The 27,948-nt window shown below is 39.3% G+C and overlaps 1 protein-coding gene across 1 annotated transcript; it reads left to right on the top strand.

The window, feature by feature from the left end:
• Positions 1-27,549, top strand: PITRM1 (pitrilysin metallopeptidase 1). Its single transcript, XM_071559862.1, has 27 exons — positions 1-142; positions 315-417; positions 1,224-1,330; positions 1,837-1,988; positions 2,404-2,518; positions 2,622-2,718; positions 3,122-3,282; positions 4,527-4,653; positions 5,411-5,499; positions 6,058-6,186; positions 7,956-8,069; positions 8,480-8,576; positions 12,599-12,733; positions 14,688-14,826; positions 16,073-16,189; positions 17,207-17,339; positions 18,026-18,146; positions 18,943-19,019; positions 19,318-19,483; positions 19,597-19,697; positions 20,642-20,762; positions 21,536-21,607; positions 22,675-22,787; positions 23,303-23,428; positions 24,662-24,807; positions 26,458-26,560; positions 27,056-27,549. Exons 1-27 carry the CDS (start codon positions 105-107, stop codon positions 27,147-27,149), a joined length of 3,093 nt encoding a protein of 1,030 aa, XP_071415963.1. The 5' UTR covers positions 1-104; the 3' UTR covers positions 27,150-27,549.
• The last annotated feature ends 399 nt before the right edge of the window (positions 27,550-27,948 follow it).

Below are 27,948 nucleotides of genomic sequence, written 5' to 3'. Positions count from 1 at the left end.
CGCCGGCGCCTGCGCCGGGCCCGCAGAGCCGTGCCGGGCAGTACCGTGCCGTGGTGTGCTGGGCCGTGCCGGGCACGTCGGTCCCTTCGCTGATCCCCGCAGCCATGTGGAGCCGCTCCCGGGGGCTGCTGGGCCGCGGCCGGTGAGGGAGCGGGATGGGGCCGCCGGCAGTGCCGTGCCCGCCCCGCCTGCCCCGGGCCCGCTCGGCCGGGGACGGGCAGCGCCTTGCTGGAGGCCGCCGGGACCCCCGGGAGTGACGGTGTGGGTCGCGGCTGTAGCAGCGCGTTTGTTTACAGGGAATTGCGTTGTTGCAGGTCCCTGAGTCGGAAGTCGTGGAGGTGGAGGAGCATTCCCGCGAATGAGAGGGCGCTGGAGTACAGAGTGGGCGAGCACATCCACGGTTTCACGGTAAAGCAGGTGAGCGTCGCCCGCCGCTTGCGCCTGCTCTGTGTGTAAACAAGCTTTCCCGTGGTTTTAAGTCACCTTGGTGAGGCCAAGGGTGTGCGCACTAAGTATTTACAAGGATGCTTTGGGTGGTCAGTCGGAAAAATGATACAGGAGTTACTTGAATTTACCTCTGCAGTCAAGTTCTTTAGGTGCCATTAGCACGTGTTCCTATATGTAGGTAATTCTAGAGTAAATAATGCACCCCTGGAGCTTGTGTGTCTGCTGCAGATGTGACCATTCGGTGTGGCCTCCTAAAAGCTCTGACAGATATCTGGACTTCACTGTGGGCTGTTCTATGAAACACATTCAAGTAATATTTTATCTCCTAAGCTGCTTTTAATGCCTCTGTTGAAAACCTGCTATGGAAACAATATGTTGAATTTCTTTTCACTTTTGAAAGTAAAGGTTATTTGTGAGATGTGATTGCTAGTGTCAGAATAAGTGGTGGAACAGGGTTCTTTGGTTTTTCTTTTGCTGACCTACCCACTGCCATTTTGAATCTATACCTTTTCTTTGTGTTTCTGATTGAATTTCTATCTGTACCATAAGATTACAGTTCTTTGGCTGTAGTATACTGTCTTTGGGTTGTTTAAATTTTAATTTTCATTTGCATAATTCTTTTTCCTCCTCAAACCGTAGGAACAAACATTTATTTACTTCTCTATAAGACAGTATTACACTGACAGGGTCATCAAACTGAACATTCCTGTATCATCCATGAAGTATTTCACCTAATTTCAGTCATAGTGCAATACAGATGTTTTCTTCCAATGCAGGTGACAGCTGTTCCTGAGCTGTTCTTGACTGCGGTGAAGCTTAATCATGATGGTACAGGAGCCAGGTATTTACATGTGGCCCGGGAGGATTCCAATAATCTGTTCAGGTAAAACATTAATATATGTATAACACATTCAATCTCAGCATTATCTTCTGGTTTCTGAATTGTAATCTAGCTTCATGACTAGATTGTTCTTTGAAAACAGAGAGGATAGTACTTCCTTTGTGGGACTTCCTGTAGTTTTTCAGGTTGGAACAGATGTCATGAGGTCTGTTGCTCCAAACATGGTCAGTACTTAATTCAGGTACAGTTTTTCAGACACGTATGCAAATGGGCCGTGAAACCTTCCAGTGACAGAGATTATGCAACCATTGCCTTGCATGATTTTTTTTTCTAAGCCTTTTGGGTAAAAAGAAATAGTTTACTCATGTGCTGAAAACTTCTCTACTGCCTCCCAAAGCTGAAGTGCAGAAAGAGATGGCTGAGCGCTTAAAGAGTCCGAAGAACTCAGTAACTCTGCATCCTGGAGTGTGTCATACTAGCTTTTTAGCCAGTGATGGTGTTCACATAAATCTCAGCCTCTATTCCTCTCTGTGCTCTCTCTTTTGCAGTATACAATTCCGAACCACTCCAATGGACAGCACTGGGGTCCCACATATTCTTGAGCACACGGTGTTATGTGGTTCTCAAAAGTATCCTTGCAGAGATCCATTCTTTAAAATGTTAAACAGGTCACTGTCCACTTTTATGAATGCATTCACAGGTAAGCCAAAAGTAAATAATACCCCTTAAAATGCATGAGGTTTTACTGCATTAGAGCTGTCTGTTGGCTCTTGTGAATTTCACTTTGGAGAGTCATTATTATTAGATGAGAATATTGTGAGTGAGATGTTAACTAACAAGGCAAAACAACAAACTAGATCTTGTTCATTTTGCAGTTACCAAGTCCCAGTAGAGCTGGAGTTTTATAGTATACAAAAATAATTCTTTGTATGTATATATGGCTAAAGCAAAGTTCTTGGATAAAATAGCTGCAGTGTTAAATGTCCCTGTATTCCTCAGCAAAAATACGTAGTGTTTCCTCTCTCCCAATTATTTATATGGATGAAAAGTTAAAAATAAATGAGGGAAAAATGCATCATAGACTTTTGAAAATTCTGATCCTTTTTTATATGCAGCTAGTGATTACACACTGTATCCATTTTCAACGCAAAATCCCAAGGACTTTCAGAATCTCCTGTCTGTGTACTTGGATGCAGCATTCTTTCCATGTTTACGGCAATTAGATTTCTGGTAAGACAGCTTGAGTTGTATGGCAACCTTGAAGTAAAAAAAAGAGCCCCCAAAAATCAACAAAACCTTCAAATTCCCAATGCTTCTGTTATTAATTTTTCAGGCAAGAAGGTTGGAGGTTAGAACATGAGAACCCAGCTGATCCTCAGACACCTCTAGTCTTCAAAGGAGTTGTTTTTAATGAAATGAAAGGGGCATTTGTAAGTTTTGTGAATGCTTGGTTTAAGATCCTACACATAGTGAAGTGTCTTCAGCTGTAGGCTATCAGTTATTGCACCAGAGACTCTCATTCCTCCTTTTGAAAATTTAGATCCTCACTAAAGTCAGCAGACTGTTCCATAAGTTTACTTTTTTAAAGCTAGCCTGTCAAAAGTTGGTTTACATATAAAAGAGCACCTTGTTAATGGATTTTATTGTAGAATTTTCTCTGAAGTTCACGATAGAATAACTAGTTTTATTAAAGTATGTGGGACTGCAGAACTAAATGCTTATGTGAGGAGATGGTTCTTGTGTAAATTGGAGCTCTAAGATGTAATTGAGCACCTTTTATGTTTAAAATGCGTTTTGATGACTTTCACTGAAATGTGGTGTTTTCCTCTTAAGACAGATAATGAGAGGATATTTGCACAGCACGTGCAGAACAAAATCCTTCCTGATCACACTTATGGTGTAGTATCTGGTGGAGATCCATTATGTATTCCTGATCTTACATGGGAGCAGCTTAAACAGTTCCATGCCACACATTATCATCCAAGCAATTCCAGGTATCTGAAATTGGGGATTAACTTTCTGCATTATGTAGTGATTTAGCACTTTGCTCATATTTTTTGAGCAGAAGACCAGCAATAGTACAGCATTTCCACCCACGTGGACAGCAACATAGATAACTTGTGCCCTACTGAAGCAAAGAATTTCTTCTAGGAAGAGCAGCCAGGATGAATTGGAGGCAGGAAAAAGAGATGCCTGATTTTCAAGGGTGTGTCAGTCTGCTTGATCATGAGGATTTGTTTTGGGTGTTTTTATTTGGAGACATTTCATCCTGAACTCACATGAGCTGGGGGGAAAGGGCACAAACTAACAAGTATTTAGCAGTAATGTTAAGGAGTGATGATACAAGTAGCTTAGATGAATCTAAAGGTTCCTATCCTCTTGGAAATCAGCATAAGTTAGAAGTTACAAATGAATGGCTGTTAATTTGCTCCTGGATCACACATCACTGTGCGAGTTTGAAATAATGGATCTTCAGTTAAGTCAGATACTAATTTGGTTGGTACTACTAGTAAGGTATTCAAGCTAAAAGTCAGTTTGCAAGTTATATGGAGGGAAATAATTGTTTCTTATGTTTAATTTTGTGTTCAATCTGTTACTCCGATGAATTCACTTAGAGAACATCAGCTTGTGTCACGACAGTGAATTTACCATCAGTTGTTTTTCTCATCATCCTAAGTATTCTACTGTACCTGTGTTTAGATTTTTTTAATTAAGATCTATCTGACACATACTTCATCCTCATACAGTTCCCTGGAAGTCTTGTAGGTATGGGAATGTATTTGGTAGACTGACCCATGGAACCCAGCTGTGTTTTATAGAGCACAGACATAGATCATTGTATTTCATACTGTATGTGTGAGGACTATAAGAATTTTGTCCTCTGAAACTGGAGAGCATGAGTTTCTGGCTTCAATTACCAATTTTTTTTTAACTTTGTATATTGCTGCAATGAACAAATTTAAAACTAAAAAACTAAACATAGGGAAAATTATAAGTTGTTTTGTGGCCTCCAAAGCATGAAATCAGATGAAAAATGTGGAATTTTATCAGGAGATCTGTGAGTTTTACTTATGATCCAAATTGGTGGACGTTTACCCTGGGGGCCCTACAAACAGTGTTCCACTCCAGATGTAACTGAATTACTGGAAAATGTGAAATTCAGAGTGTAATATGAACTGCTGCTGTAAATTCCTTGTGAAATCTGATGCTTCATCCCAATCTCTTATTTGAAATGCAGATTTTTCACTTATGGTAATTTTCCACTGGAGCAACATTTGAAGCAAATACATGAGGAAGCACTGATAAAGTTTGAAAGAATTGAATCAAAAACTGACATCCCAAAACAGAAGCTCTGGGAAAAGCCTGTAAGTAAAAAAATCAAACAAAACCAACCAAACACCCCCCGCCCAAACAAAATGAAAGTCCCCAGAGAACTGAACAAACAAATAAAGAGTACACATCCTGTTTTGGAATTACAGAAACTGAATATAAGAGGTTAATATTTTAGCCCAACCTGCTGCAGTTACTCTTTTGTTTAGAATTATGTAAATGAGCTAAAGTGTTTATATTTTTGATTACAGTAGGGACAAACTATGGTTATTTTTAGTTTCTGTAATGATTGCATGCAGTTGTTTGTTATTTCTAGTTTAAGTCCCTTGTCATTTGAAGCACTGAAACACTTACTAATAGAAAGCAGTTAGTGCTACTGATAAAAATACTGATAGTCAGTGTCAGGAAATATTCCTTCTAATAGTACCTGATTCTCCAAAATTTGATGTCAGAAATAATTTTTTCCATTCTGTGCCTCCCACTTCCTTCTTTTCCTTCCTGGCTTGCCCAGAAGTGTAAGCATTTGTTTGAAACCCAGCACAGAATGTTAATTGTGGCCAGGTTTTCTTCAACCTGTCCTCTGTTGTGCATTTTTAAAAAATGGGATACCTGCTCATATTTTTCAAGGTATCCTGTGCTTGTGTATGTGCTCATGAATATATTGAAGTTATTCTTGAGTATCTGTAAAATTACATCTTTAGAAAAAAGATGCTATGAAGATGTAAGCAATCGCTTTTTGTTTGTAACTTCTGCTCTTTAAGTTTAGTCTCTATCATTTATTTTACTTTACAGAGAGAACACAGTGTGACCTGTGGCTTAGATTCATTTGCTGCCGATCCTTCCAAGCAGACAACTGTCAGTGTCAGCTACTTGTTGACGGAGTAAGTATATCAAAATGAAATTCTGAATCAAAGGCTCATTTTAGAACTTTAAGCAAAATCACACATCACTGTTTCATGTCCTCAGTTCCTCTTGATAAACGTCATCTTTAAAGGAAGTAATGCCATGGGAAAGTCAGACAAATCCTGCTTTAGTAAGTGGAAGTTTAATTGCTAAGTAGAATTTGTCTTGAGCAGATAGACACAAGGAAAATTAGGTATTATTTTACAGAACTTTTCAGTGGATGAGATGTTTGAGAACACTGTCTTGTTTGAATTTCCTGCCCCTTACAACCTTTTTCTGTATGTGTATGACTTACTACTAATTTATTTCCCCTTGCAGCCCAATTTAACTTGCTTTACTGGTAGTTATAACAAGTGAAAGACACAGCAGTTTTTTATTTGCCTAAGGTCTGGTACAGTGTTCATAACTGACAATTATTTCTCCATGGCTCCCTGTACATTGTTTTGTAGAAGCAATTCTCCTGAACTGGATTTGATGATGCTGAGTGTCACATACTTTTATCTTTAAGGTTTTAAGAACTATTAATTTTTCTTCAGTATTACAGACACTTTTGAAACATTCACACTAAGCCTGTTGTCTTCACTGTTGGTTGATGGGCCAAATTCTCCATTTTACAAAGCCTTAATTGAGTCTGGTGTTGGTACAGATTTTTCTCCTGATGTCGGGTAAGTGTTGCACTTTACATTTCATCACTATAAGCAATATTAGAAAAATTTAAAACCACTATGAAGTTGGGAGAACTCTTCTCTCAGACAGGTAGTTTATATCAGAATAATCTTATTTTAATATTGAAACATCTTTCTTAAAACAGTTTCTTCTGGTAAACTGTATACCATTCTCAAGTGTAATTTTTGGATCATCAAAATAATTTGATAGAATCTAAGTTAGTTTGAACAAAGTTGTGTTGTTTAAAGCTTGTGAATGATAAAAATGGATAGATGGTATGAAACCTAGTATACTTTCAGTGCCCTAATTTACTTGGGTTTTTCATCCTGGTCATTTGGTATTACTGAGAAGAGTTTGCTAGCTCTTCTCTTTACTGTGTTGCTTTTTTTGCTTTAATTCTGTGATTCAGTAGTAGGTAGATTTGTCACAAATGGGCTTTCATGCAATTAGATGCCATCAACTTGCCTTCACCTCAGTAAAAAGGGTATTTCAGCCAACACTTAATTAAACTGTAGCTCTTGCTGCCTGTCTTGTGAGCAGCTTTGCACTGCAGCCTGAGGGTAGGTGGATTGTCTTGACTGAGCTACAGGCTCAGCTGCTCATCATGTTTTGCCTGTACTGTCTGCATAAAGAAAGAAGCACTTTCAAGGCATGATTCATCTGACTGATTTTCAGACTTGAGGATGACAAAAATCATGCCTCAGTGCACTAACTCTCACAGGCATTTGAGTGGGAAACCTTAATATGCTCATCTATGATCTTAATGTCTTACTCTGCCTGGCTTGAGCCGACTCTGTGTGAAGTCATTGGCTTCCTGGAAGTCCTGTGTCATGCATTGCAGTGCTGTGCAGACATCTTGCTATTCCAGATCATGGCAGTAGAAATCTGTCTTTAGACATTGAAGTGTAGTGGTTAAGTTGTGGTTTTGGTCAGCTGAGCCTTTTCCAGGTTGACTCTGTTGATACGAGGTTGAACTGTACAGTGAGCTGGGTTTAATTTGCCTAAGTGACTATGCTGAGGAATCAGTCTACAAGAATAAGTTTGAGGGCAGAGATCTGTATCGCAGAATTCAGTGCCAGGCACGTGCCATTGAATTCCTTCTGTGTTTTTTAAACATAGTAGTGGCTGTATACGAACTGATAAGCACCTATTGCTTTTTTGTGTCTTGGCTTTAGTTTAAACTGCTAGGTGTTCCATGTTTCTGCAACTGTCAGTTGGTCTTTCTAAAGAGGAGCTCTTCTGATTAACCCTGTCTGACAACTTGTACAAAATTACTGTTGAGATTTTTTTTAAACACTGTTGATAACAATTGTAGCGAACATGGAATACTTCACTTTGACCACTTACTTTACAAATACTGCTTTAAAACTACCATTCCACTCACTTGTTGAAGTAGACTGTATGTGATTGGTGTTATATGCAGCTGGAATGTTCACCTCAAAAAGAGAGACTTCTTTAGCTGATAAAAATTACAGATGAATGTGAAGATGAACAACAAATATCAGCTTTTATTCTGTTTTTTTTTTCCTCTAATATCATGTGCCATATGTTTTCTTAACAGTGGCTACTACTACTGAAATTGAACCAAATAATGCTTTTAAGTTCCATTTCTTGCCTCTTTGGTAATTATTTTTCATTCTATCTAGATTTTAATTCTTGTGTGTGTATGTGGAAATGATGGGTGTTTTTCCCCTTCTCCTGCCTTTGTTGGCAGGTTTAACATTTAAGTTCTAGTACTCGTCACTGAGTTGAAAATGTTTTATTCCAGGTTTAATGGCTCAACGAGAGAAGCTTATTTCAGTGTGGGTCTACAGGGTATTGCTGAAAGAGACATTGATACTGTGAAACAGATAATTGCTAGAACAATTGATGAAGTTATTGTGTGAGTAATGCTAAGTTTTTTAGAATATTGTTCTTACAGTCTTTGAGATATTAATATAATAATATTTAGGCATATAACAATACATATATATATAAAATAACATGCCTTAAAAATTCAGTTACATTACAATAAAGGCATCAAAAAGTGAGTAATATTGTTCAGTACTCTTAAAACTTGTATCTACTACTTCATTTTCATCATTGTAACCTTCAGGAGTTTAATGATAGTAGTGCGTTTTCACTAAATAACACAATGTGTTACTGTTACTTCATACCAGTTTTAATTTAGTGTGGAAAATGTGTTGTAATGCTTCCTTTACTGATATTATAATACTGATATTTTCATAACTTCATTTAAAATGTTCAGTGTTAATGGATATGGTTTCCTTCTCTGATCACCCCTTCCCAAAGGAAAGGATTTGAGGAAGATAGGATTGAAGCTCTACTACACAAAATTGAAATCCAGCTGAAGCATCAGTCTACGAGTTTTGGACTTGCCCTGACATCTGTAAGTCCATGTGTGTGTGTTTTTTTTCGAGAATAAAAAAAAAAATCTCTTGCCTGTATGTTTATAAAATGTGTGATCATTTTGTAGGCACTTGATGTGTAAAACTTTTTACTTAAGGGCTTTTCCTTTGTCATCTTGTGTACATCTTTTTTTTAGTAGCCATCAAACTATCTCTGGACTTCTCAGTGTATGACTTAATTGGGTAGTGAGCCTGTTGTCTTTGCCTGAATAGTAGCTTTGATTGCAGTAGCACTGATTACTTCTGTGAGGGGCATGCCATACTGGCTCTGGGAACTGTATGTTTTGGCTGGATTCCTGTGTGTTTTTAAAAGCCAAATAGGAGGAGTGTACTTTTCTATGGAATTTAGGATTGTACTGCTATAATTCAATTTCAGGATTCACAAGTGAAAATGTACACTAATTTAATTCCTGGCCTCAAATTTTGACACCAAAACTATTATGGAAAACGTTCCACAGCAGAATGTGTTGTCTTCAAGAAATCGGCTAGTTGTCTTATACTTGGGAATGAGTTAGCTGCAGTATTTGCAGTCAGTGTGGTAATCAGGATCTCCTGCAGCCATTCATTCTCTAGTGTCCTCTGTTTTGTTCTGCTCTTGCAGCAACTTCAGTTGCTCAGTGACTCTTTTGCTTTCTATCTCTCAAGTGATATATATTCTTCAACATAAACACTCCTTTGGCATGTACAGTTATGTAAAGAAACAGAGCCCTGGATTAACATGGAACCTGTAAATGGGAAACCGCGACGAAAAGCTATTCCAGATCAGGTTGCCATGCAGCCAAACAGACAAATTGTGGATATTTAAGTGCCTGCCATGTTTCGTAGTAGATCTGGCAAATGTGCCTGACTTTGATAGCCAGTAGTTTGTAGCATGTCTGATGAAATGTTTATGCATATACTTTATCTATCAACATTTTTAAGTCTTGAAGTTGATTCAACTGTTAGGCCTTAATTCTAGAACAGAAAGCTCTTTAAAATGTCTTGCTTTTAAAGACCAGTCTTGCAACACTTAGTAATACTCCCTTAGAGGAGGATTATATTTCAGTTTCTTTCTCTGCGATCGTATTTTAGAAGTTGACTTTGAAGAGGGCCTGAAAGGGACCTAGTTAAACTAAACTGACCATAGAATCATAGGATGAATTCGGTTTGAAGTGACCTTTAAAGATCATCCAGTAACAACCTCCCTGTTGTGAGCCAGGCCATCGTTAACTAGATCCAGTTACTCAAAGCCCCTTCCAATTTGGACACTTTCAGAGATGGGGCATCCACAGCTTCTGTGGACAACCTGTTGCACTGTCTCACCACCCTCATAGTAAGAATTTCTTCTTTATATTCAGTCTAAATCTAACCTCTTTCAGTGTAAAATTGTTGCCTCTTGTCCTGTCAATACAGGATGTGGTAAAAACTCTCTTCATGTATAAGCCACCTTCATATATTGAAAAGCAACAATAAGGTCTCTCCAAAGCCTCCTCTTCTGCAGGCTGAACAACTCTGTCTTAGCCTGCCTTTGTAGGAGAGGTGTTCCAGTCCTCTGATCATTTTCGAGTCCCTCCTCTGGACCTACTCTATCAGGTCAGTGTCTATCTTGTACTGCAGGTCGCAGAGCTGGATGTAGTACTTCAGCTGGGGTCTAGTGGGAGTGCAGTAGAGTGGTAAAAATCACCTCCCTTGACCTTCTGTTCACACTGCTTGTGATGTAACCAGGGCACAATTGGCTCTCTGGGCTCTATGGTCACACTGCTGTCTTATTTTCAATTTCTCAGCTACCAATATCCCCAAGCCCTTCTCTGCAGGTCTGCTTTCAAACCATTCATCACCCAACTTGTCCTAATTATTGGTCTTTGCCCCAGTCCAGGTAAAGGACTTTGCACTTGGCCTTGTTGAACTTTGTAAGGTTCACGTGAGTTCACTCCTTCAGCCTGTCTGGGTCCTTCTGGGTGGCATCCCTTCCCTCCAGCATGTTGACCAGTTCACACAGCTTGGTGTCATCTGCAAACCTGCTGAGTGTGCGCTCAGTGCCACTGGCTACGTCATTTATAAGGGTGTTGAATAGTATCAGAACCAATACAGACCCCTGGGCAACAGACAGCACTTGTTACTGATCTCCCTTTGGATGTTGAGCATTGGAATGCAACTGCTTTCATGTGGCCATCCAGCTGATTTCTTATCCATTGAATAGTCCATCCATCAAACCCGTATGTCTCTAGTCTAGCAACTAAGGATATTGTATGGGACTGTCAAAGTTTTTAGGAACATGAAGATAGTTGATATCAGTTCAGGAAAAAGCTCTTCACAGAGAGGCTGGTAAAGCGATGGAACAGGTGTACTGGTTTTGGCTGGGAATAGAGTTAAATCTCTTCCCAGTAGCTGGTATGGGGCAGTGTTTTGGGTTTATGCTGAAAACTGCTGATAACACAGGGATGTTTTCGTTACTGCTGAGCAGTGCTGGCACAGTGTCAAGGCTGCCTCTGCTTCTCACCCCACCCCACCAGTGAGGTGGCTGTCAGTGGCCAAGGAGCTGGGAGGGGACACAGCTGGGACAGGTGACTCCAGCTGACCCAAGGGATGGCCCAGACCATATGACACCATGCTTGGCAATAACAGCTGGGGGAAAAAGGAAAAATGAGTGAACATTTGGAGTGATGGAGTTTGTTTTTCAAAGTCACCATTATGTGTGATGGAGCCCCACTGTCCTGGAAAGGGCTAAACACCTGCCTGCCCAGGGGAAGCAGGGAATTAATTCCTTGTTTTGCTTTGCTCATGCAAAGCTTTTGCTATACCTGTTAAACTGTTTATATCTCAACCCACAAGTGTCCTCACTTTGACTCTCTGACTCTCTGTGCTGGCAGTGAGCGAGTGGATGTGTGGGGCAGAGCTGCCAGCCAGGGATGAACTGTGACATTAAGGAAGTGCTGATGGTCCCAAGCCCGTCAGTGCTCAAAAACTTTGTACAATGCTCTTAGATAGATGGTTAAACTTTTAGGTTGCCTACTGCGAACCAGCACTGAATTGCTGTAATGACTTGCAGAAGCATCAATAAAGAGTGACCACTTTTATTTCAAGAGCACTAAATCAAGCATATTCTAAAAGAATACTATTCTTTAAATCACATTAGGGAACTTCCACAGAATAGATAAAAGTAGTTGTTACTGAAAAAAGCTGAAGGCTTATGATACTTGCTTGTAATTAAATGAGTAAGAGAGGAAAAGATGGTTTTGACAGTTACAATGCTTTTGTTCTCTGTATGCTTTTAAGGGCTTTTTCTTTCATATGTCTTGGATTTTTATATTTTTCTTTATTTCATTATTTCCCCAGTCATAGAGGGTAGAAATACAGAAGCTCTTGGTATCTTGCTCTGTGGTATATCTGAAGAACTTTCAATAGCAACTGGAGCAAACTTAATAGTATCAAATTAGAGAATAGAACTAGGATAAAAACTTTGCGAGAGAAATGTCGTTGTGGTATTTCTGGTTACTTAGTATCTTCTTGCTCCAAAGTCCTATCTATTTTACATATTTGACTTACCTTATTATAAATAGTTTTATCTGACAGATACAATAAGTGGATAGACTGTAGTATGTATGTACTACATTGTCCCTACTACCCGTTTCTTTTTTCCTGCTTTCTTGAGCTGAAAAGTTAATTTATTTTAAATGTGAGGGGAGGAAGGAATATTACAATGTATTTCCAGAATACAGATATACACACCTTTGCAAAAAACACAAACAAACAAGCAAAAAAACCCAGATAATAATTAAAATGTAGTTTGATATGATAAAATTATAGGCAAGAAAGGAGAGAGCAGGAGACAGATGACAATGGAATAGTTCCTTAATGTGAACAAAGATTTCAGCTTTTTTCTCCCCCTCCAAATGCATTAAAACTACTCATTATACTTCTGCTATTCAATTATAAACAATAAGATGGTTTTGGAACACAGATGCTTTCAGTTAAAGAAATGCAATGAATTGTCCTGCTTACCTAATTATTCTTTCCAATTCAGCATATAGCATCGTGCTGGAATCAAGATGGGGATCCAGTGGAGCTTCTGAAGATTGCAGATAAAGTCTCTCGGTTCAGGCAGTGTATTAAGGAAAATCCCACATTTCTTCAGGAGAAAGTTAAAACATATTTTAAGGTAGGCAGAATTTTGGAAAGTTATCTTTAGTATTAATTTTTAAATCAAAATTTTGTATTTAAAATTAAACATAAGGCTAATATTTTACCAGCATGTTGACTGTTTCTAGGTGCAGATTGAACAGCAGCATTTTTGAAAAAAGCCTGTTAATTTTAAATGGTTAAAGTGAAAGCTTTTCAAAATGGAAAAAAATCTGGTTGGACATTTGGAACTACGCTTAATAGAACATTGATAAAATGCTAATATTTTACCAAACTGTAATGCCTAATGCTATAGGACACATGAGTGTTTCCTGATGAGAAGTTCAGAGAACTACAGACTTAGTTATGTGTTCCTTAATATTGGCATGGCAAAGTGTGTCTTCTTCCATGATAGGGATTACAAATAAGATTGTTTTGCTGCTCCTCATATTCATTGAACTGCTGTCTAAATTTTGCTATCAGTGCCAGTTACTTTCTGCTCTTTTTCTTGTTTTCCTGTCCATATATTCTACTGAAGTTCTTGAAGAAATAAAACCAGTAAACGCATTGTAACACTGAATAGTTCTGAAGCCCCGAATTACCTAATGCCAAAAATGAAAAAAAATCAGTGATAATATGCAAAAGTGGTTTGGCTTTGGTTTTGCTTTGTTGTAGTTTGGGGGGGTTTATTGGGTTGGTTTTTTATTGTTTTGTTGGTGAAGTTTTATTTTTGTTTGTGTTTTTTTTCCTTAATTGACTTGTTTTGATTGTTTTGTAAGACAGATCTATTATAAGTAACTGCTAATAAGTAACCTGCTTGGAGTAAGTGTGGATTCTCATATACTCAAAGGCAACAAGAGACAGTGGCCTCAAATGAGATTGGTTTTCCTAAAGGCATTACAGTGTCTGGAGGCAATAGGGAGCTGTTAAAGTTTTGGCTCTTGTAGAGGAGAAATATAGGTGCAGCATTTTTGTGAATGTCCTTTACTGTACAGGTCTACTGAGGGGGGTGAGGCAAAAACATAACTCAGTAGGAAATGAGAATAGTTGGATGTTCTTAAATCAGAAGATTTTGCACTGTAGTGCCTTGTGCCAGGAAGTTAATACAGCAGGTAAGGAGCAAAGCAGAGAATGCCATTCATCCTTTCCATTTTACTACAGCTGGTTAATTTTCCATTTCCCTCTTCAACTCTGTGCTCAGATGGGTTTCCATAGTCTTTCCACCGTAGGCACAGAGGAGAGAAACTCATAGAACAGAATCTGATTACATTGTCTCAACTTATTGGCTGTGTCTCTCAGTGACAGATGTTGCTGTTTGATTCCTACATTGAAATGGGCAGTTTTTGAGGTCACTGCCTTTTGACTAGCCTCCCAGTATTGCGGCAAATGGAAAGCTGCTTCAGTAATTCTGATACTAAAATTCTGCAGTCTAGTGTAACCAGAGAAGGATTCAAATGCAGTTGTGGCACTTGCATAATGGCTGGAGTTCTGTGGCAGCAAGGCTGATGTCAGGCATTTGTGAGCAGGATAAGGCATGCACATTTTACATCATATGGGATTGCTGTGCACTCAAGCTTGGGCAGGTTGAAAGAGGTGTTTAATGAAACGCTCCTGCATTCAACGAAATTCCCTATCTTAAAACACTCTCCAGATAAAACTTTGTGGCACGCCGCTGTGTAGCGTTATGTACGTTGCTTAACCTTTTTTAATTAAAGTAATGAGTACTGTGTGCTGCTGAGGGATTATGAGTCTGTACTGAAATTTCACAGGTGGTTTGTGCTTGTTCTTGTGGTGAGCTGCATCTCCTCTCCACCTGCGCAGCAGATTGTTCTGTATGAAATCGAGAGTTCACACTGCCTGTGTGTGATGCTTTCGATAACATACAAGCCAAATGATGCAGACTGTTTTTATCTACTGCTGCTGAAGGAATAATCTGAGGCAGAAAAGCTGCCCTCAGAATTAATAATGCTGTGATTTTGGATGTATTTCTGCAGGATAATCCACACAGATTGACTCTGTCAATGAGTCCAGAGGAAGACTACCATGATAAACAAGCTAAAATGGAAGCAGAAAAGCTGGAAAAGAAGGTCAATGCGCTTTCTGAAGAAGAAAAAACCCAAATCTTTGAAAAAGGTTAACTTGCTTTCCACATTTTTATTTGTGTAACTGCTTAAAAACATAGTTTTTCAGATGGTGTTGTGTAGAATATCTTAAATTCTCAAGCACTCTGCAGCATTCACTCTGAAAGGGATTTTTTTTTGTTGGAGGTTCATGTATGTGTATTACAGGGCTGTGCAGTACAATGCTTACACTACAATATATGGTTGGTATATTCCATTAGCTTTAACACTTAAAAATAGAACGATCAATGTATCTGTTAGGGCAGAAGAAAATTATTTCAAAATACTAATCTACTTATTCTTTCCGATGTTAACTTGCACTAAATGGGAGATGAATTCACAGAATCAGAGGTTGGTTCAGGTTGGAAGGGACCACAGAGGTCCAGCCTCTCTGCTCAAGCAGGGTCACCCCAGAGCACATGGCACAGGATTATATCTGGACGGTTCTGGAATATCTCCAGTAAAGGAGACTCCACAGCTTCTATGGGCAATCTGTTCAAGTGTCCAGTCACCCCCATAGTAAAGAAGTTCTTTCTCATATTCAGGAAGAACTTCTGTTCATCAGTTTCTGCCTGTTGCCTCCTTTCCTATTGCCTGGTACCACTGAGAAGTGCCTGGCTCCATCCTCCTGACACCTTCCCTTCAGATGATTATGTACTATCATGTACCTTGAAGTTTGTGAAGGCAGTGACCTAGTCACAGAAACCCTCAAAAAATGTGGCGTTGACCTGCTGAAGCTTCAGTGTGAGGCAGGAGATAGGGGAACACAGAAGAGGCTTTCTACTTAAAAAAGTTGGAGACTACTTTGAGTAAACCAGCTAGGATCTGAAAGGCTGAAATTTGAAACTAATCACAATGAATTACTTGCATCAGTGTACTGACAAAGCACTTGGGGAAGAACCGGGCGGGGGGGGGGGGGGGGGGGGAATGGGGTTTCTAGAAGCTTCCTAACTTGCCACATCTGCATTGATGTTCTTAGAGGTGGGTGACAGGAGAGACTGGCAGATGTCTCTTCTTCAGGGATTTAATTGCATGTTACTGTAAGCAGGAAGTGGAGAGGGGATTGGAAAGATCATTTACAAAGAGTGTTCTGTTTGCTGTTGTTGCATGATAATCTGCAGAATTCGTTTTAATAAAATATTTGAAAGAATTGCATATAGAAGATACCAACCTTCAGACTCTGATCTGCATCACCTCAGGTTTTGACAGCACTTTGTCTAAACGCTGAAAATGACAAACTGATATTCTCTCCTTACTAGGTTTGGAATTAATTGCTCTTCAAAGCAAACCTCAGGACACCTCTTGTCTCCCAGCTTTAAAAGTGTCGGACATCGAGCCCAAAATCCCATTCACTGTGTTGGAGACAGCACTCACAGGTTGGTGGCACCACCATTTCGTGCTCAGAAGAGCAACACTGTTGGGTTGTTCTGTTTGCTTGCCCAGCTGTTGCTCTTTGCGAAGCACATGGGCTCACTTTGCTGTCCATAGTTGTGCTCCTTTCCTTCCAACCCACCACCTCTGAGCAGACAGATTGCAGTGGATCTGCAGTGTGGGCAGAACTGCCTTCAGCTGCTCCCAGGAGCTGCTGGGAGCACTCCTGATACCAGCTCCTTGCTGTGGGTGTACTATCCCCTTGCCCTGCAGTCAGAGTCGACTCTGGGTGGCATATTCAGTGCTCTTGATCAATCTCCCCCCTTTCCAAAGACTTATCATGTTGCAGCAGCATTGGTAGCTGGTGCATCAAGCCTTTCTTATTGCACTCCTTCCCTGCCCATTTCTTACAGAATACGATGTGTCATTCTGCATAACTTCAGTGCAAGTTTCTCCCTGCTTTGCCAGTGGCTACCCCATGGATTGACAGAAAATGCTAGATCTCAATTTTGTTTTAAGTTCTGTCAAATTATTGGAGGTAAATAGTGTTCTGTAGTATATTTCTGATAGACGCTTCCTTGCAAAAATCATCAGCAAGTGCCAAGACTGTATAATTTTGATGCTAAAAAATACCTGGGTTTGCCAAAATGCTAATGTGTATATTCTAATGTCTTAGCTTAGAGTAGAGTGCAGGGACCTGCTTTCTTCGACTTTTGAGGTGATGGAGGCAAAAATAAGAAGGAAAAACTTCTTGACTTGTTCAGAAACAAATTACTGTTTCCTTTATCAGCAGATTTCTGTCTCCAAGTTGTCCAGGTATCTCTTATCTTACCATGGACAAAAACAATAAAACCTTTCAGTCCAATGTTCAGTATAATGTGCAAAATTTAAACAAGTGGTGGCTCCTCAGAGCTACTGGAAACTTATGCTTAATGGGAAGTTCTTGTAAGAAATTGTTCTGCTTCTGTGTTTTTATAGTAGGAAGTTGTTGGTCATTCTTTGCTTTTGTTTTTTATACCTAGCTGACGAAGTTCCTGTCCAGTACTGTGCTCAGCCAACCAATGGGGTGGTTTATTTCCGAGCTGTTTCCAGCTTGAACACGCTTCCCGAGGAGCTCAAACCATATGTGCCACTCTTCTGCAACGTCATCACAAAGTGAGAGATTTACTTTCTTAGAAACTGAAGCAACAGGCTGTAATACAGCTTGTCAAAATAATACTGCCATTAATAATTTCAGCATTTGTAGAAGGAAAAAACGGAGAGGTTGATTTCCTGCAGAAAGTGGTCTTCTCTCTTCCCCACAGAGCTGCCAGCTCATTTTCCCTTTTCCATCATTCTCTGCATTGCCTTGTTGCCCAGTGTCAACACAAGCATTCCCTGAACAGATTGGAAAATTCCTATAAATGAAAAATAGACTAGCAGAAATTAAAGTTTTCACTTGAATAGACTTCTGGTCTGATTTCAACATGTGGTCAGAGAAACAGCGACCCCATCACAGAGGAAAGAGGAGCACAGAGCAGAACAAGAGACCTGGGCTGGGAGGAATATGTTCTTTTTATTGGTGATAGCAGCTTATGTGATAGTTATTAATGTAGTTCATATGGAAGCTTGCACATACAGGACACTTTATAAAATACCATTTAAAATTAATAGGATGCTTTCATTGAAAAGCTGGTTGTGAAGGTTTTGTAAGGTGTGAAATACTATATTTGCTTGATAATACCCCAAATTGTTTAGTTGCTAAATTAGTGTTATCCTAAACAGAGTACTTTGCAAATGCCTTCTGGATCCTGGTTTGGGCATATACTGAAAATGGAAACAAATCTTTCTTGTTTTTACAGGATGGGATGTGGAGCCCTTGATTACAGGGAACAAGCCCAGCAAATGGAACTAAAAACAGGTGGGATGTCTGTCAGCCCACATATCATTCCAGATGATTCACACCTGGATGTGTATGAACAGGTAAATTAATCATAGACTTGCAGGTGTTACACTTGCAATAGCAGCTGTGTAGGTAAGGGTCAGTCAGGGCTTCCAGAGAGAGACTCAGCTAATGTGCACTGAGAACTTCATATATAAAAGGACTTGAGCCTTTTTGTGTAAGATGCAAATTACTGTAATTGTCAAATTTATTGTTTTGTCTTAAGGGGAGTGCTTGATCTGGGTATCCTGTCTAAGGCAGTACTTCATTAGCATCTGTTGCCATATTTTTGAGTGCTGCAAGACGTTCTGGAAGCAGAGGGTAGAGGACAGAATAGTGTACTGTTATACATAGAGACTGCTGTTAACATGTTATGCCACTGTTTGCAGGATCAGTAGACCCAAGTATTGAGCATAACAGTTCTAGCAATCTTTCTTAAGATGTTTTTCAAACATCCTGGGGATTTGCTGTTTTCTGTTCCTCATGTATCCTGGAGTTGAACTAGGGGGACTCCTTTGCAGAAAGGTGCACCCCAGAACAGTTCTACTTGTACTTTCTGCAAAAGAATGAGAAATTTTGTTTCTGAACTGCTGCTTACTGTTGAGAAGGAGGAATTGAGGAATCGCCAGGCTTGTGTTGTGAGAAGAACAATCATTTCATGTCTTCTTGAATTTAGTAGCACAGCCTGCATTAGAGTGATTTTTGTGATGTTATCATTAGGTTAGTATCATTACATAGCTTTCATAAAATGTTATTGTGCATTTCTCAGGCCATTGCTTTGGTTGTCTTGTGTGAAGGGGTATTTTTTGTCTTTTTTTTTTTTATTTTTTCCTTCAGGGTGTGCTCTTTTCATCTCTGTGCTTGGATAGAAATCTGCCAGACATGATGCATTTATGGAGTGAAATATTTAACAAGTACAGTACATTGTGTTTTGTTTGTTTATGGGTTTGCATGTGTTTTGGGGTTCTCTTTTCACTCTTCCCTCAATCATTATCCTTTTCCTGAGAGATCCTATATTGGGATTTCTTTCATAATTACATTTTTATTGTCTTTCTAAACTTAAGTATTGCATTGATTGCATGACTATATAGTGGACTAAATGGACAACCAACAATTTAAAAGGTCTTTATTGAACTTGGGATGGTAAATGTTTCAGTATAATAAATTCCGTTGGTGTCCTTTTGCATGAGATCTGCTTGTATTCTTTTTCAGCCCAAGATTTGAGGAGGAAGAACATTTCAGAGTGCTGGTTAAGAAGACTGCCCAGGAGCTGTCAAATGGCATTCCAGATTGTGGGCATTTATATGCCTCTATTAGAGCCAGCAAAAACCTTACACCTTCTGGAGAACTGCAGGAAATGTTCAGTGGGATGGATCAGGTGAAAAGTTAATAATGCCCTTCAGCAAGGCCCAAATCCTCAACTTTGGAATTACAGTGCTGGCATTTTGCTAATTCTTTGACTTAATCTTTTTGCCTTCCTTTCCTGCACAGGTGAAGTTGATGAAGAGAATAGCAGAAATGTCTGATATTAAACCAGTACTGCGCAAACTACCTCGCATTAAAAAATATTTGTTAAATAGTGACAACATCAGGTGAGCTCCATCGAAAAAGAAAAGGGGCATTTTGGTTAAAGAGAGCCTATGAATATACATTTCTCAGTGTGTCTCATTGCATACTGGGGTCTTGTGAAACAAGAGGTTTGTGGAAACACTGTAAGAATGTTGTTAATTTAAATTCTCCCTGCTTACAGAGTGGCAGCTATAGTGCCTATGGTAGCTCATTTTATCAATTTTTAGTTGTTCTGAGAAAAAACAAATTTCGTATATAACTGTTGTACCCAGAGTTTGTAAGTGGCCTGTGGGAATTTACAGAAATACTCAAAATTCTGCCTTTTTAAAGTTTTCCTCTTAAAGACACCCATTAGACAAATACTGGTATATTGGAGCATAACAGCTGAATGCAGTTTGGTTTAGATTTTTTTTCTCCTGAAATCTGCTTTATGCTTATATTGGATAAAGTAAAAAGGGCACCTTAAGATGTTTAGTGTCAGATTCATCAGCTCCAAAAATGGGTTAATTTGAAGTGACATAAGTTGCAAAGTTTTATTTTGCAAAGCATGAAATAATAAATGAAATTGTGTAAATATCTGTATTGTTCAAAACCATGGTAGGGCTGCCTGTAAAGAGAGGATATACTGAGGGCATTAATTTCTTTCAGGGACATTATATTTGCATAACTGAGGTAGTCCTGTTGTCCTGCACAGAAGTGGTTTGACTGCTACTGCTCAACTTTTGTTTTAAAGGAGTTTTAGGTCAAGCAGAAGAAAAGCAATTGGACTGTGGCTTTTTTCTTTTCTGCGTCAGATGCTGGATTATCATTATTTTTCCTTTTTCTGTGTTTAAATTACCAGAGACTGCTGATTAAACATTCTGATGATTTAATAGAAAATGTTTAGAAAGACAAAGTGATACAAACTATACAGGACTGTCTGAAAACACAAAACTGTATTTAAAAACTGGATATATATTTTTGACAGATGTTCAGTGAATGCAGCACCTCAGCAGATATCAGAAGCATCTAAAGAAGTGGAGAAGTTTATAAAGGGCATAGCTAGAAGTAAAAAAGAGAGAAAACCTGTTCGTCCCCATGTGATTGAGGTGAGAAATGTTACATCATTTGTAACTAGGGCATCAAATACAGTTGACTTGATCGTGTCATGACCACCGGGCGATCAGGAGAAGATTGTTTGAATTCAGATACTATGTATGTCCATACAAAGACGTTCAAAGAAATTTGCAAGAGTCAGCTCTGTGATCAGCTGCTCGGTTTTTTGCCACACAGACTGTCTTTGCTGCAATAAAGCAGACAATAGAAATCCTGTAGATCAGCTGTTAAGCTTTACCCTGAGGTTACTGCCTTGGCGTGGGATGTGGAAGAAGAATTTCTTCCCTTCCCTGTTGCATAAAACTAATTTCTTTTTTAGCTGAGCTTTACTAGAAATGTTGGCCAAAAGCAAATGGGGCATGATGTGCAGTTCCTCAGTTGCAAAGGAATTTGTTTTGTTATCAGGATGTTCAGGACATTTGGCAGAAAATATGCTTGATTCAGTGGAGTTGACAAAGGATCTGCTCTGTCAATATGCAGATCTGTCTTAATATCTGATGAGACGAAGAAGTTCCCTACCCGTGAGTAAAATGATAGTCTGAAACTTTATAGACCTCATTCAATCTTTGTCTTGGTGTCTCTCAGTGCCAAATTACTCTTGGAAGGAAATTCATTTGGCATTTGCTTAGTAAATCTAAAGTCATTGAGTATCTTGCTTATGTTTGATGATTGTCTTAAAGAGGTTTGGGTGGAAGGAGTTGCATTTGTAGAATCTTGGTATAAATTGCCAAATTATCTTTTAATATGAGGAGTGGGTCTTTTGCAGAAATCTTCAGAAGTGAAACCTATGGGAAATGAAATGGTTACTGGTTTGCAGATCACAAGGAAACTAGTTAATGTAAGTACATTGTTGCTTGGGGATATTGGCTGTTACTGTCAATCCTAAGCTGTTACAGAAGTACAGCACTGTAACCCTTCAGTTCCTCAATCCTCTAGATTGTTTCCTGAAATGAGCCATCAGACTTCTTAATCACTTCCAGTTAGTCCCTTTCTTTCCTTTATCTTCTCCCTAAATGTTTCTGAATGTGAATGTCACCTGACAGAGTATTTGTGACTATTAAATGAAAATGAAAATCTCTATTTGGCTACAGGAGAAAAAAGCAGCTTGGCATACCCTGACCTCTCCTTTGAGAAGGGGGCAGGGTAAACTCAGCCCACGGTTTTGCCTGCTGAGCAGTGCTGTAAATACACAGCCAGCCAGGGTTGTGTGAGGGGCTGGGAATGGGGTTTCTGGAGTTAGGAAAGGACAGGGGAGTACTGAAATAGTGGCATTAAAGCTACTGGAGGTGTGTAAGGGTCTGCTTATGCTTAAGTGAGCACAGAAGTGTGTCTGTGAAAGAGGCAAAGAAGCAAGTTCTTCAGACACCTGGAGACATGGAGAGAACTGGAATTCTTGAAATGGGGTGGTAAGAATTGAGTTTATTGCAGGGGTTGTTGGAACAGAAATTCATACTTTAGCTGCTGTCATGTTAGTGTTTCTGAACCTGTTTTCAATGTCTAGAATTCAGTGATTGAAATGCCATGTGGTGACCGTGTCACACAGAATTTGAGAACAGAATATGAACACTTGTCTTAATAGGAAGTAAATCCATGGCCAAGTTCAAACTCCTTGGTAGAGATAAAAGATCTGCAAAACTGAGAAGCTGGGATGCAAGGATGGCTCGCTGATGGACGGTGTCCCTATACTTAGTTTCCCAAGGGAATTCTGTGTACTGGATATGGGCACAAGCAAAATGTCACTGGTTGCAATGTGGCATAAGTGGCAACTTTAGCATTTGTGTGTCTGTATGTTTGGCAAAACTTCCTAGTTCTCAAAAAAGTCAAGAGTTCTCAATTAGATAAATTACATTAATTAGTTAAATTGTCTCATCTGCTAACTGTGACAATAATGCATCCTTTTCTTAGGATCCTACTTTCAAACCATGCCAGATGAAGACCCATTTTGTACTTTCCTTCCCAGTGAACTATATTGGGGAATGCATTCGGACAGTTCCCTACACGGCTGCAGACTATGCAAGGTGGGAAGCAGAACATCAGGGAGTTTCTCTGTGTGCTGCATGGCACAAAACAAAATGGGAAGTATCAATAGAAAATGACTGGCAGTGCATTTGTCACAAAATCTGTATGAAGCAACCGTTGCATGGCTGGGTCCAGAGATGCCCTGCAAATGCTGAGATGAAGTACTGAGGGGCAGCTATCCCCTAACTTTCAAGTAAAGAGCCCTGCCTGCTTTGATGTGTCCTAAGTTTACAATCCTATTGCATGTAACAAAGCTTAGGACACTGCTCTTATATTTCATAAAAGTGAAATAAATGAAAATAGTCAAGGAATATTCCAAAGCAGTGCCACTCTTACAGTGATGTCACATTATTCAGCTTTTATTAAATACTGAGCATTGCTGTTGTTACTGTTGTAAATTACAAGATGCAATGCATTGCAAATGGGGATCCTGGGGAACTTTAGAGGAAGTTGAGGATATTGCTGTTATCCAGTTCACTGACCATCTTTGCTGTTGCTCTTTCTCTCCTTCCAGCCTTCGAATTCTTGCACGGTTGATGACAGCTAAATTTCTACATACAGAAATCAGAGAGAAAGGAGGGGCTTATGGTGGGGGTGCTAAACTTAGTCACAATGGCATATTCACTTTCTACTCCTACAGGTAAAAGTGGGTTTGTTCTTTCTTGTTCATGGCTGAAGGGACCACTGACTGCACTTGGGTGTATCTTATTTTTAACTTAATTGTAGCTCTCTTTCAAGATGAAGTGAAATAGAAGGAATGAAATATCAAGAAAGTGATTCAATGTTAGTGAAGTGAGATTAATTGCTTAATAAACCCCTCCTTGCTTGGTGTCCTTGGGAAAGCCTAATATATCTCCGCTGGTAGCAACCACTATTGCATCTCTGTACTTCCATGTTTGCTGTCTCGGTACCAGATTTATGTAAAACTGGATTTTGCTTGTTTCATCCTGGGATCAGGAGACCCTAAAAAAGGGAATTTCATGACTATTCTAAATTTGAGACCAAGAAGTAGGATGATCACATTCCATACAGTTATGTAGCATCCTTCAGTGTCTGGCTGGAATCATATTGGAGGTTCAGCAGAAAGCATTGCTGATGGTGAGCTAGAACTGCTTTCCTCTTTTCCCTTTTGCTAGTCCAGAGCAATTACCTTGCATTGGGCTCATCAAACCACTTTCAGACGGAAATTGAACTGGAGGTGTTAAAAAGTAGTTGTAATCCCCACTAGAAATGTCTTGTGGCTGGAGTCCTGGGTTAAATGATTTTCCTAGCCCAAAGGCAGCCTAGCACAGTGCTTGGTCAAGATTCCTAAGTGAAGTTTGAGCAGCCTTGCCTCTCTGTGAAGCTTCAGCATGATAGGACTTGTCCTGGCAGTAGTCCTTAACTTGCCAGTAGTTGTTAACCTGTGGCACTTGTTTTACAGAGAGCAAAAACAGGTGTAGCAGGAAGAACAACATAGAGAAGATACAACAGATCATAAATATTACTGATGTGGGTAGTAATGGCAGGTGTGCTTACTGAGCTGCTGCAACAGATTGATAGTGCAGTGTGAACAGTGCTGGCTTACCTGAACCTCTCTTATTAGACCAGTTCTCTGCACACTGTCTTGGAACTACTTTTAGGCAACTGAACTGCAGCTGTGTATTTCAAATTCTAAATCTGTCTTGTTTGTACCAATAGTTTCTTCTGCAAAAAAACCTAAAACCCAAGCAACCCCAAAACGTCTCATGTACATAAAAAGTTTATAATTTATTTTTCCCTGTGCATGCTTGTGTGATGCATAGTAAATTAAGAATGAAATGAGAACATAGTAATTTTGGTTTTTCATTTGTAAGACTGAAGTAATTGATTTTTTTTTATTTTTTCTTGTTAGAGATCCAAATTCCTTAGCCACCTTGAAAGCATTTGAAAAAGCAGTTGAATGGGCCAAATCTGGAGAATTCACACAACAAGATATTGATGAAGCTAAGCTAGCAGTGTTTGCTGCTGTGGATGCACCAATAGCTCCTTCAGATAAAGGTATATTCTCACCAGCCTCCCAGCACTGCCAGTGTTTATTTATTTTTTTAAATTTAAAGAGAAGAAAATAGTTAATTTTGCTAAACTGTGTCAGATGATAACATTTGTACTTGGCATATGTAAGATAACTGGAGTTTCAACAAAGCAGTCAGTTCCTGTTGGTCCTTTTCAGAAACACCACATGCACTTAGGGTTCTCTGCTGAACTTTTCTTATTCATACTGCTCCTTGATGTCAGGTGGAGGTGGAGGGAGATTGGGGAAATGGCTTTAGCTTTGGAAAGGACATGAAATGCAAACAAGAAGAAATGCTGTCATCTGATTCAAGGAAAGCGGAAGGATTATTTTCCTGAGACAGGCAGGCATATTGACTGTGACTGTAACTAGCCTTTTGTAAACATTTTCTGAAGAAGTTAAAGCATAGAAGTCTGTACTGGGGTGGAGGGTGTTACCTTCTTTCTGTATCTGCACATTCATGATGCCTTGGTAGTATCTGCACATCTTTTCGGTTTATAGACACATTGTTTTGCTTTCCTCATTCTTCCCTCCCTCCATCATTCTCAGATGAATTTCAATCCAAAACTTGTGGAATTAAAACACATTCCTTTCCTATACATAAAGGAATTACAAGGTTAAGATTTGTGTTCTTTTAAAATGCTCTCATATTAAAAATAACTTATTAAACAAGAAAAGTTCAAATGAAGCAAACTTTTAGCTTGCAGAATCTGTTTTTGGTCTGGGCAGTTAAAAAGTAATCGGTATGAAGTGCACAGGAGCACAGTGCCTGCACTTGGGTGTTGGTGTTAGTGAGGGATGACAAACATTCTTTGGCATTCAAACACAGATCTTAACAGAATGATGGCAAACTCCATGGAACACTGAATAGGAGAGCACTGTTCCATAGGTCTGGGAACTGGTGCAGAGAGAATGCGTGTCCCTTCATGTTACTACTTCATTTCAGTCACCAGGCCCTGCCCAAGCACTTGAACAGCCTTACCTGGCTGGGAAGTCAGCCCTGCCTTGGGCACGAGCTTGGACTAGTTGACAGAAGTCCTTTCAATACACCTTTTTTCCCATATGCTTATTTGCCTGACAAAAAGCTTTTCTATGATTATTTTGGAGATCGCAGGTTGTTTAAGGAGCTATAATATTAATTTTAAAATACTGTAGGCAGGTATTCCAACAAAAGCATTAAACATTTGTATGCAGATTTGTGTGTGTAGTACAAAAAGGTGATCAAACTTTCATGTTGCACATGTATCACAATTGATTGCAAATTTTAAAGAGTTTTGAAAATAGAAGCTTTATAAAATGCAGCTTGTAGCTACTTGGAAAGTACTGAGACTCTTCAAAATGAATTACATCTAAGTTTGCCAGACCATTATGTTCAGATTTTTTACAAACTAAAATCACTTGCCAGAATAGAATATGTTTGTTTTAGTTTTTACTAAATAGGAGACTTAATACATCACCCCAGTTCTAACCTTCAGTGTGTGATTCACTTTATACTCTGTCAGAGCAACGGGCTGATGGTAGTCTCTGTTCCTTTTCAGGACACATTCTGCTTGTAATTTGCACTGATTCCTGCACTTGGTTGTGACTGAGATTCCAGTGCACCAGTGCATTGTATGGTCTTGTTTTCTTGTCCCTAGGAATGGGTCAGTTCTTGTATGGGATTTCAGATGAAATGAAGCAGTTGCACAGAGAACAACTTTTTGCTGTCAACAGAGACAACTTGGTTGATGTATCAAACAAGTAAGCCTGTGCTTAATTTAGGAAAATGTTTACTTGAAAAATAGAACAAAAAGCTGATATTAAGCAGAGTTTGTGAAAGTTGTCATACTTAAGTTACTGGATTTTTTCCCCTGGCCCTTCATCCTACTTTCACTACTTTCTTTTGTAACCTAGAAAGAGACATGTTAATTATATCCTGCTTGTGGTATTCTGCATTGTAGCAGACGTAACTCCCTCCTGGGGGAGATTGTTTCACTTTTGAAAAGGCCAGAAATTAACTGGTTTGTCAGTACACTCACTATATGAGCTGTCTCCACTGGACTTTGTCCCATTTTGTGTCTGACTTCTGAATTCCACTGCAGACGTAAGAATTCCATTCCTATGGAGTAAACACTAACAAGTTCTACATATCAAAGGAAACCTTTTCCTGAGATGAAAATATTTTTAACTTGTGTAGTAGAGCTATGGATAACTGAAGGCACCAGCTTCTCACTTGTTTATGGGGTTTTTTTGCAGGTATCTTGCAGCTGGGAAGAGCACTCGGGGTCAAGCTGTACTCGGCCCAGAGAATGCGGATATCACCAAAGATCCCTCATGGGTCAAACGATGACTTGCTGCTAGAACATCGTAACACAAAACAAGCTAACCTGTGTGACTGCATCATTAGGGTTTTCTTAGTAACTTTTAATAGTGCTATGGTCCCCCTGAAAGGTTCATTGCTGGGTATTTTAACAGTTTTCACAAAACCAGTTAGAAGCTGCCCTTATTGAAATAACTACGTGAAAAACATTTCTAACCATACAGTATTTGAGAGCAAGAATTACATGCTCTGCATGGCAAAGACAGACATTAATCTTCTACTGAAGCCTCACTCCTCCAATTGCATATGAATACTATAAAAATGAAATATTTTTGTATTTGTAAAACTCTATAGTTTTAAATGGTGTCTGTTTGAAATCATGTTTGCTGTTGGATATATAAAGAACTGTCTCTCATACTGACAGATTTTATTCTGTTGTGTGGTAATGCCAGCTTCCTTTGCATAAGCCACCTACAGCCAGAGGAGTCTGTACCAATATCTTCCCTGTCGTGTCAAGCTGAGTGGGTATTGATGGGTATTGAACTGCAGTGCAGTGGGCGAATGCCTAATGCATCAGGGGATGGTCTATTTTATGTTCAATTTTATGCCACTTTGAGCAACATTTAGTCATATTTTGTGATGACAGTGCTTAGTATTTAACTTGTTGTCAGGGTCCAGTTAACGTAAGTTGGCATGAGGAAACATTTTGGGCTGTTTGTCAGCCTAATTTCAAAAATCACATTTCCCTTCTAGATCACTATGGTGGGTTTTTTAATAGTCCTGAAGAAGCTCTGAGAAAAAGGAAAAATTAAGCAAGGACCAGGTTACA

The sequence above is a fragment of the Pithys albifrons genome, chromosome 7 (assembly GCF_047495875.1).
Source record: "Pithys albifrons albifrons isolate INPA30051 chromosome 7, PitAlb_v1, whole genome shotgun sequence".
Lineage (NCBI taxonomy): Eukaryota > Metazoa > Chordata > Aves > Passeriformes > Thamnophilidae > Pithys > Pithys albifrons.
The sequence above is the reverse complement of the archived record's forward strand: the minus strand, read 5'-3'. Positions and strand labels throughout refer to the sequence as shown.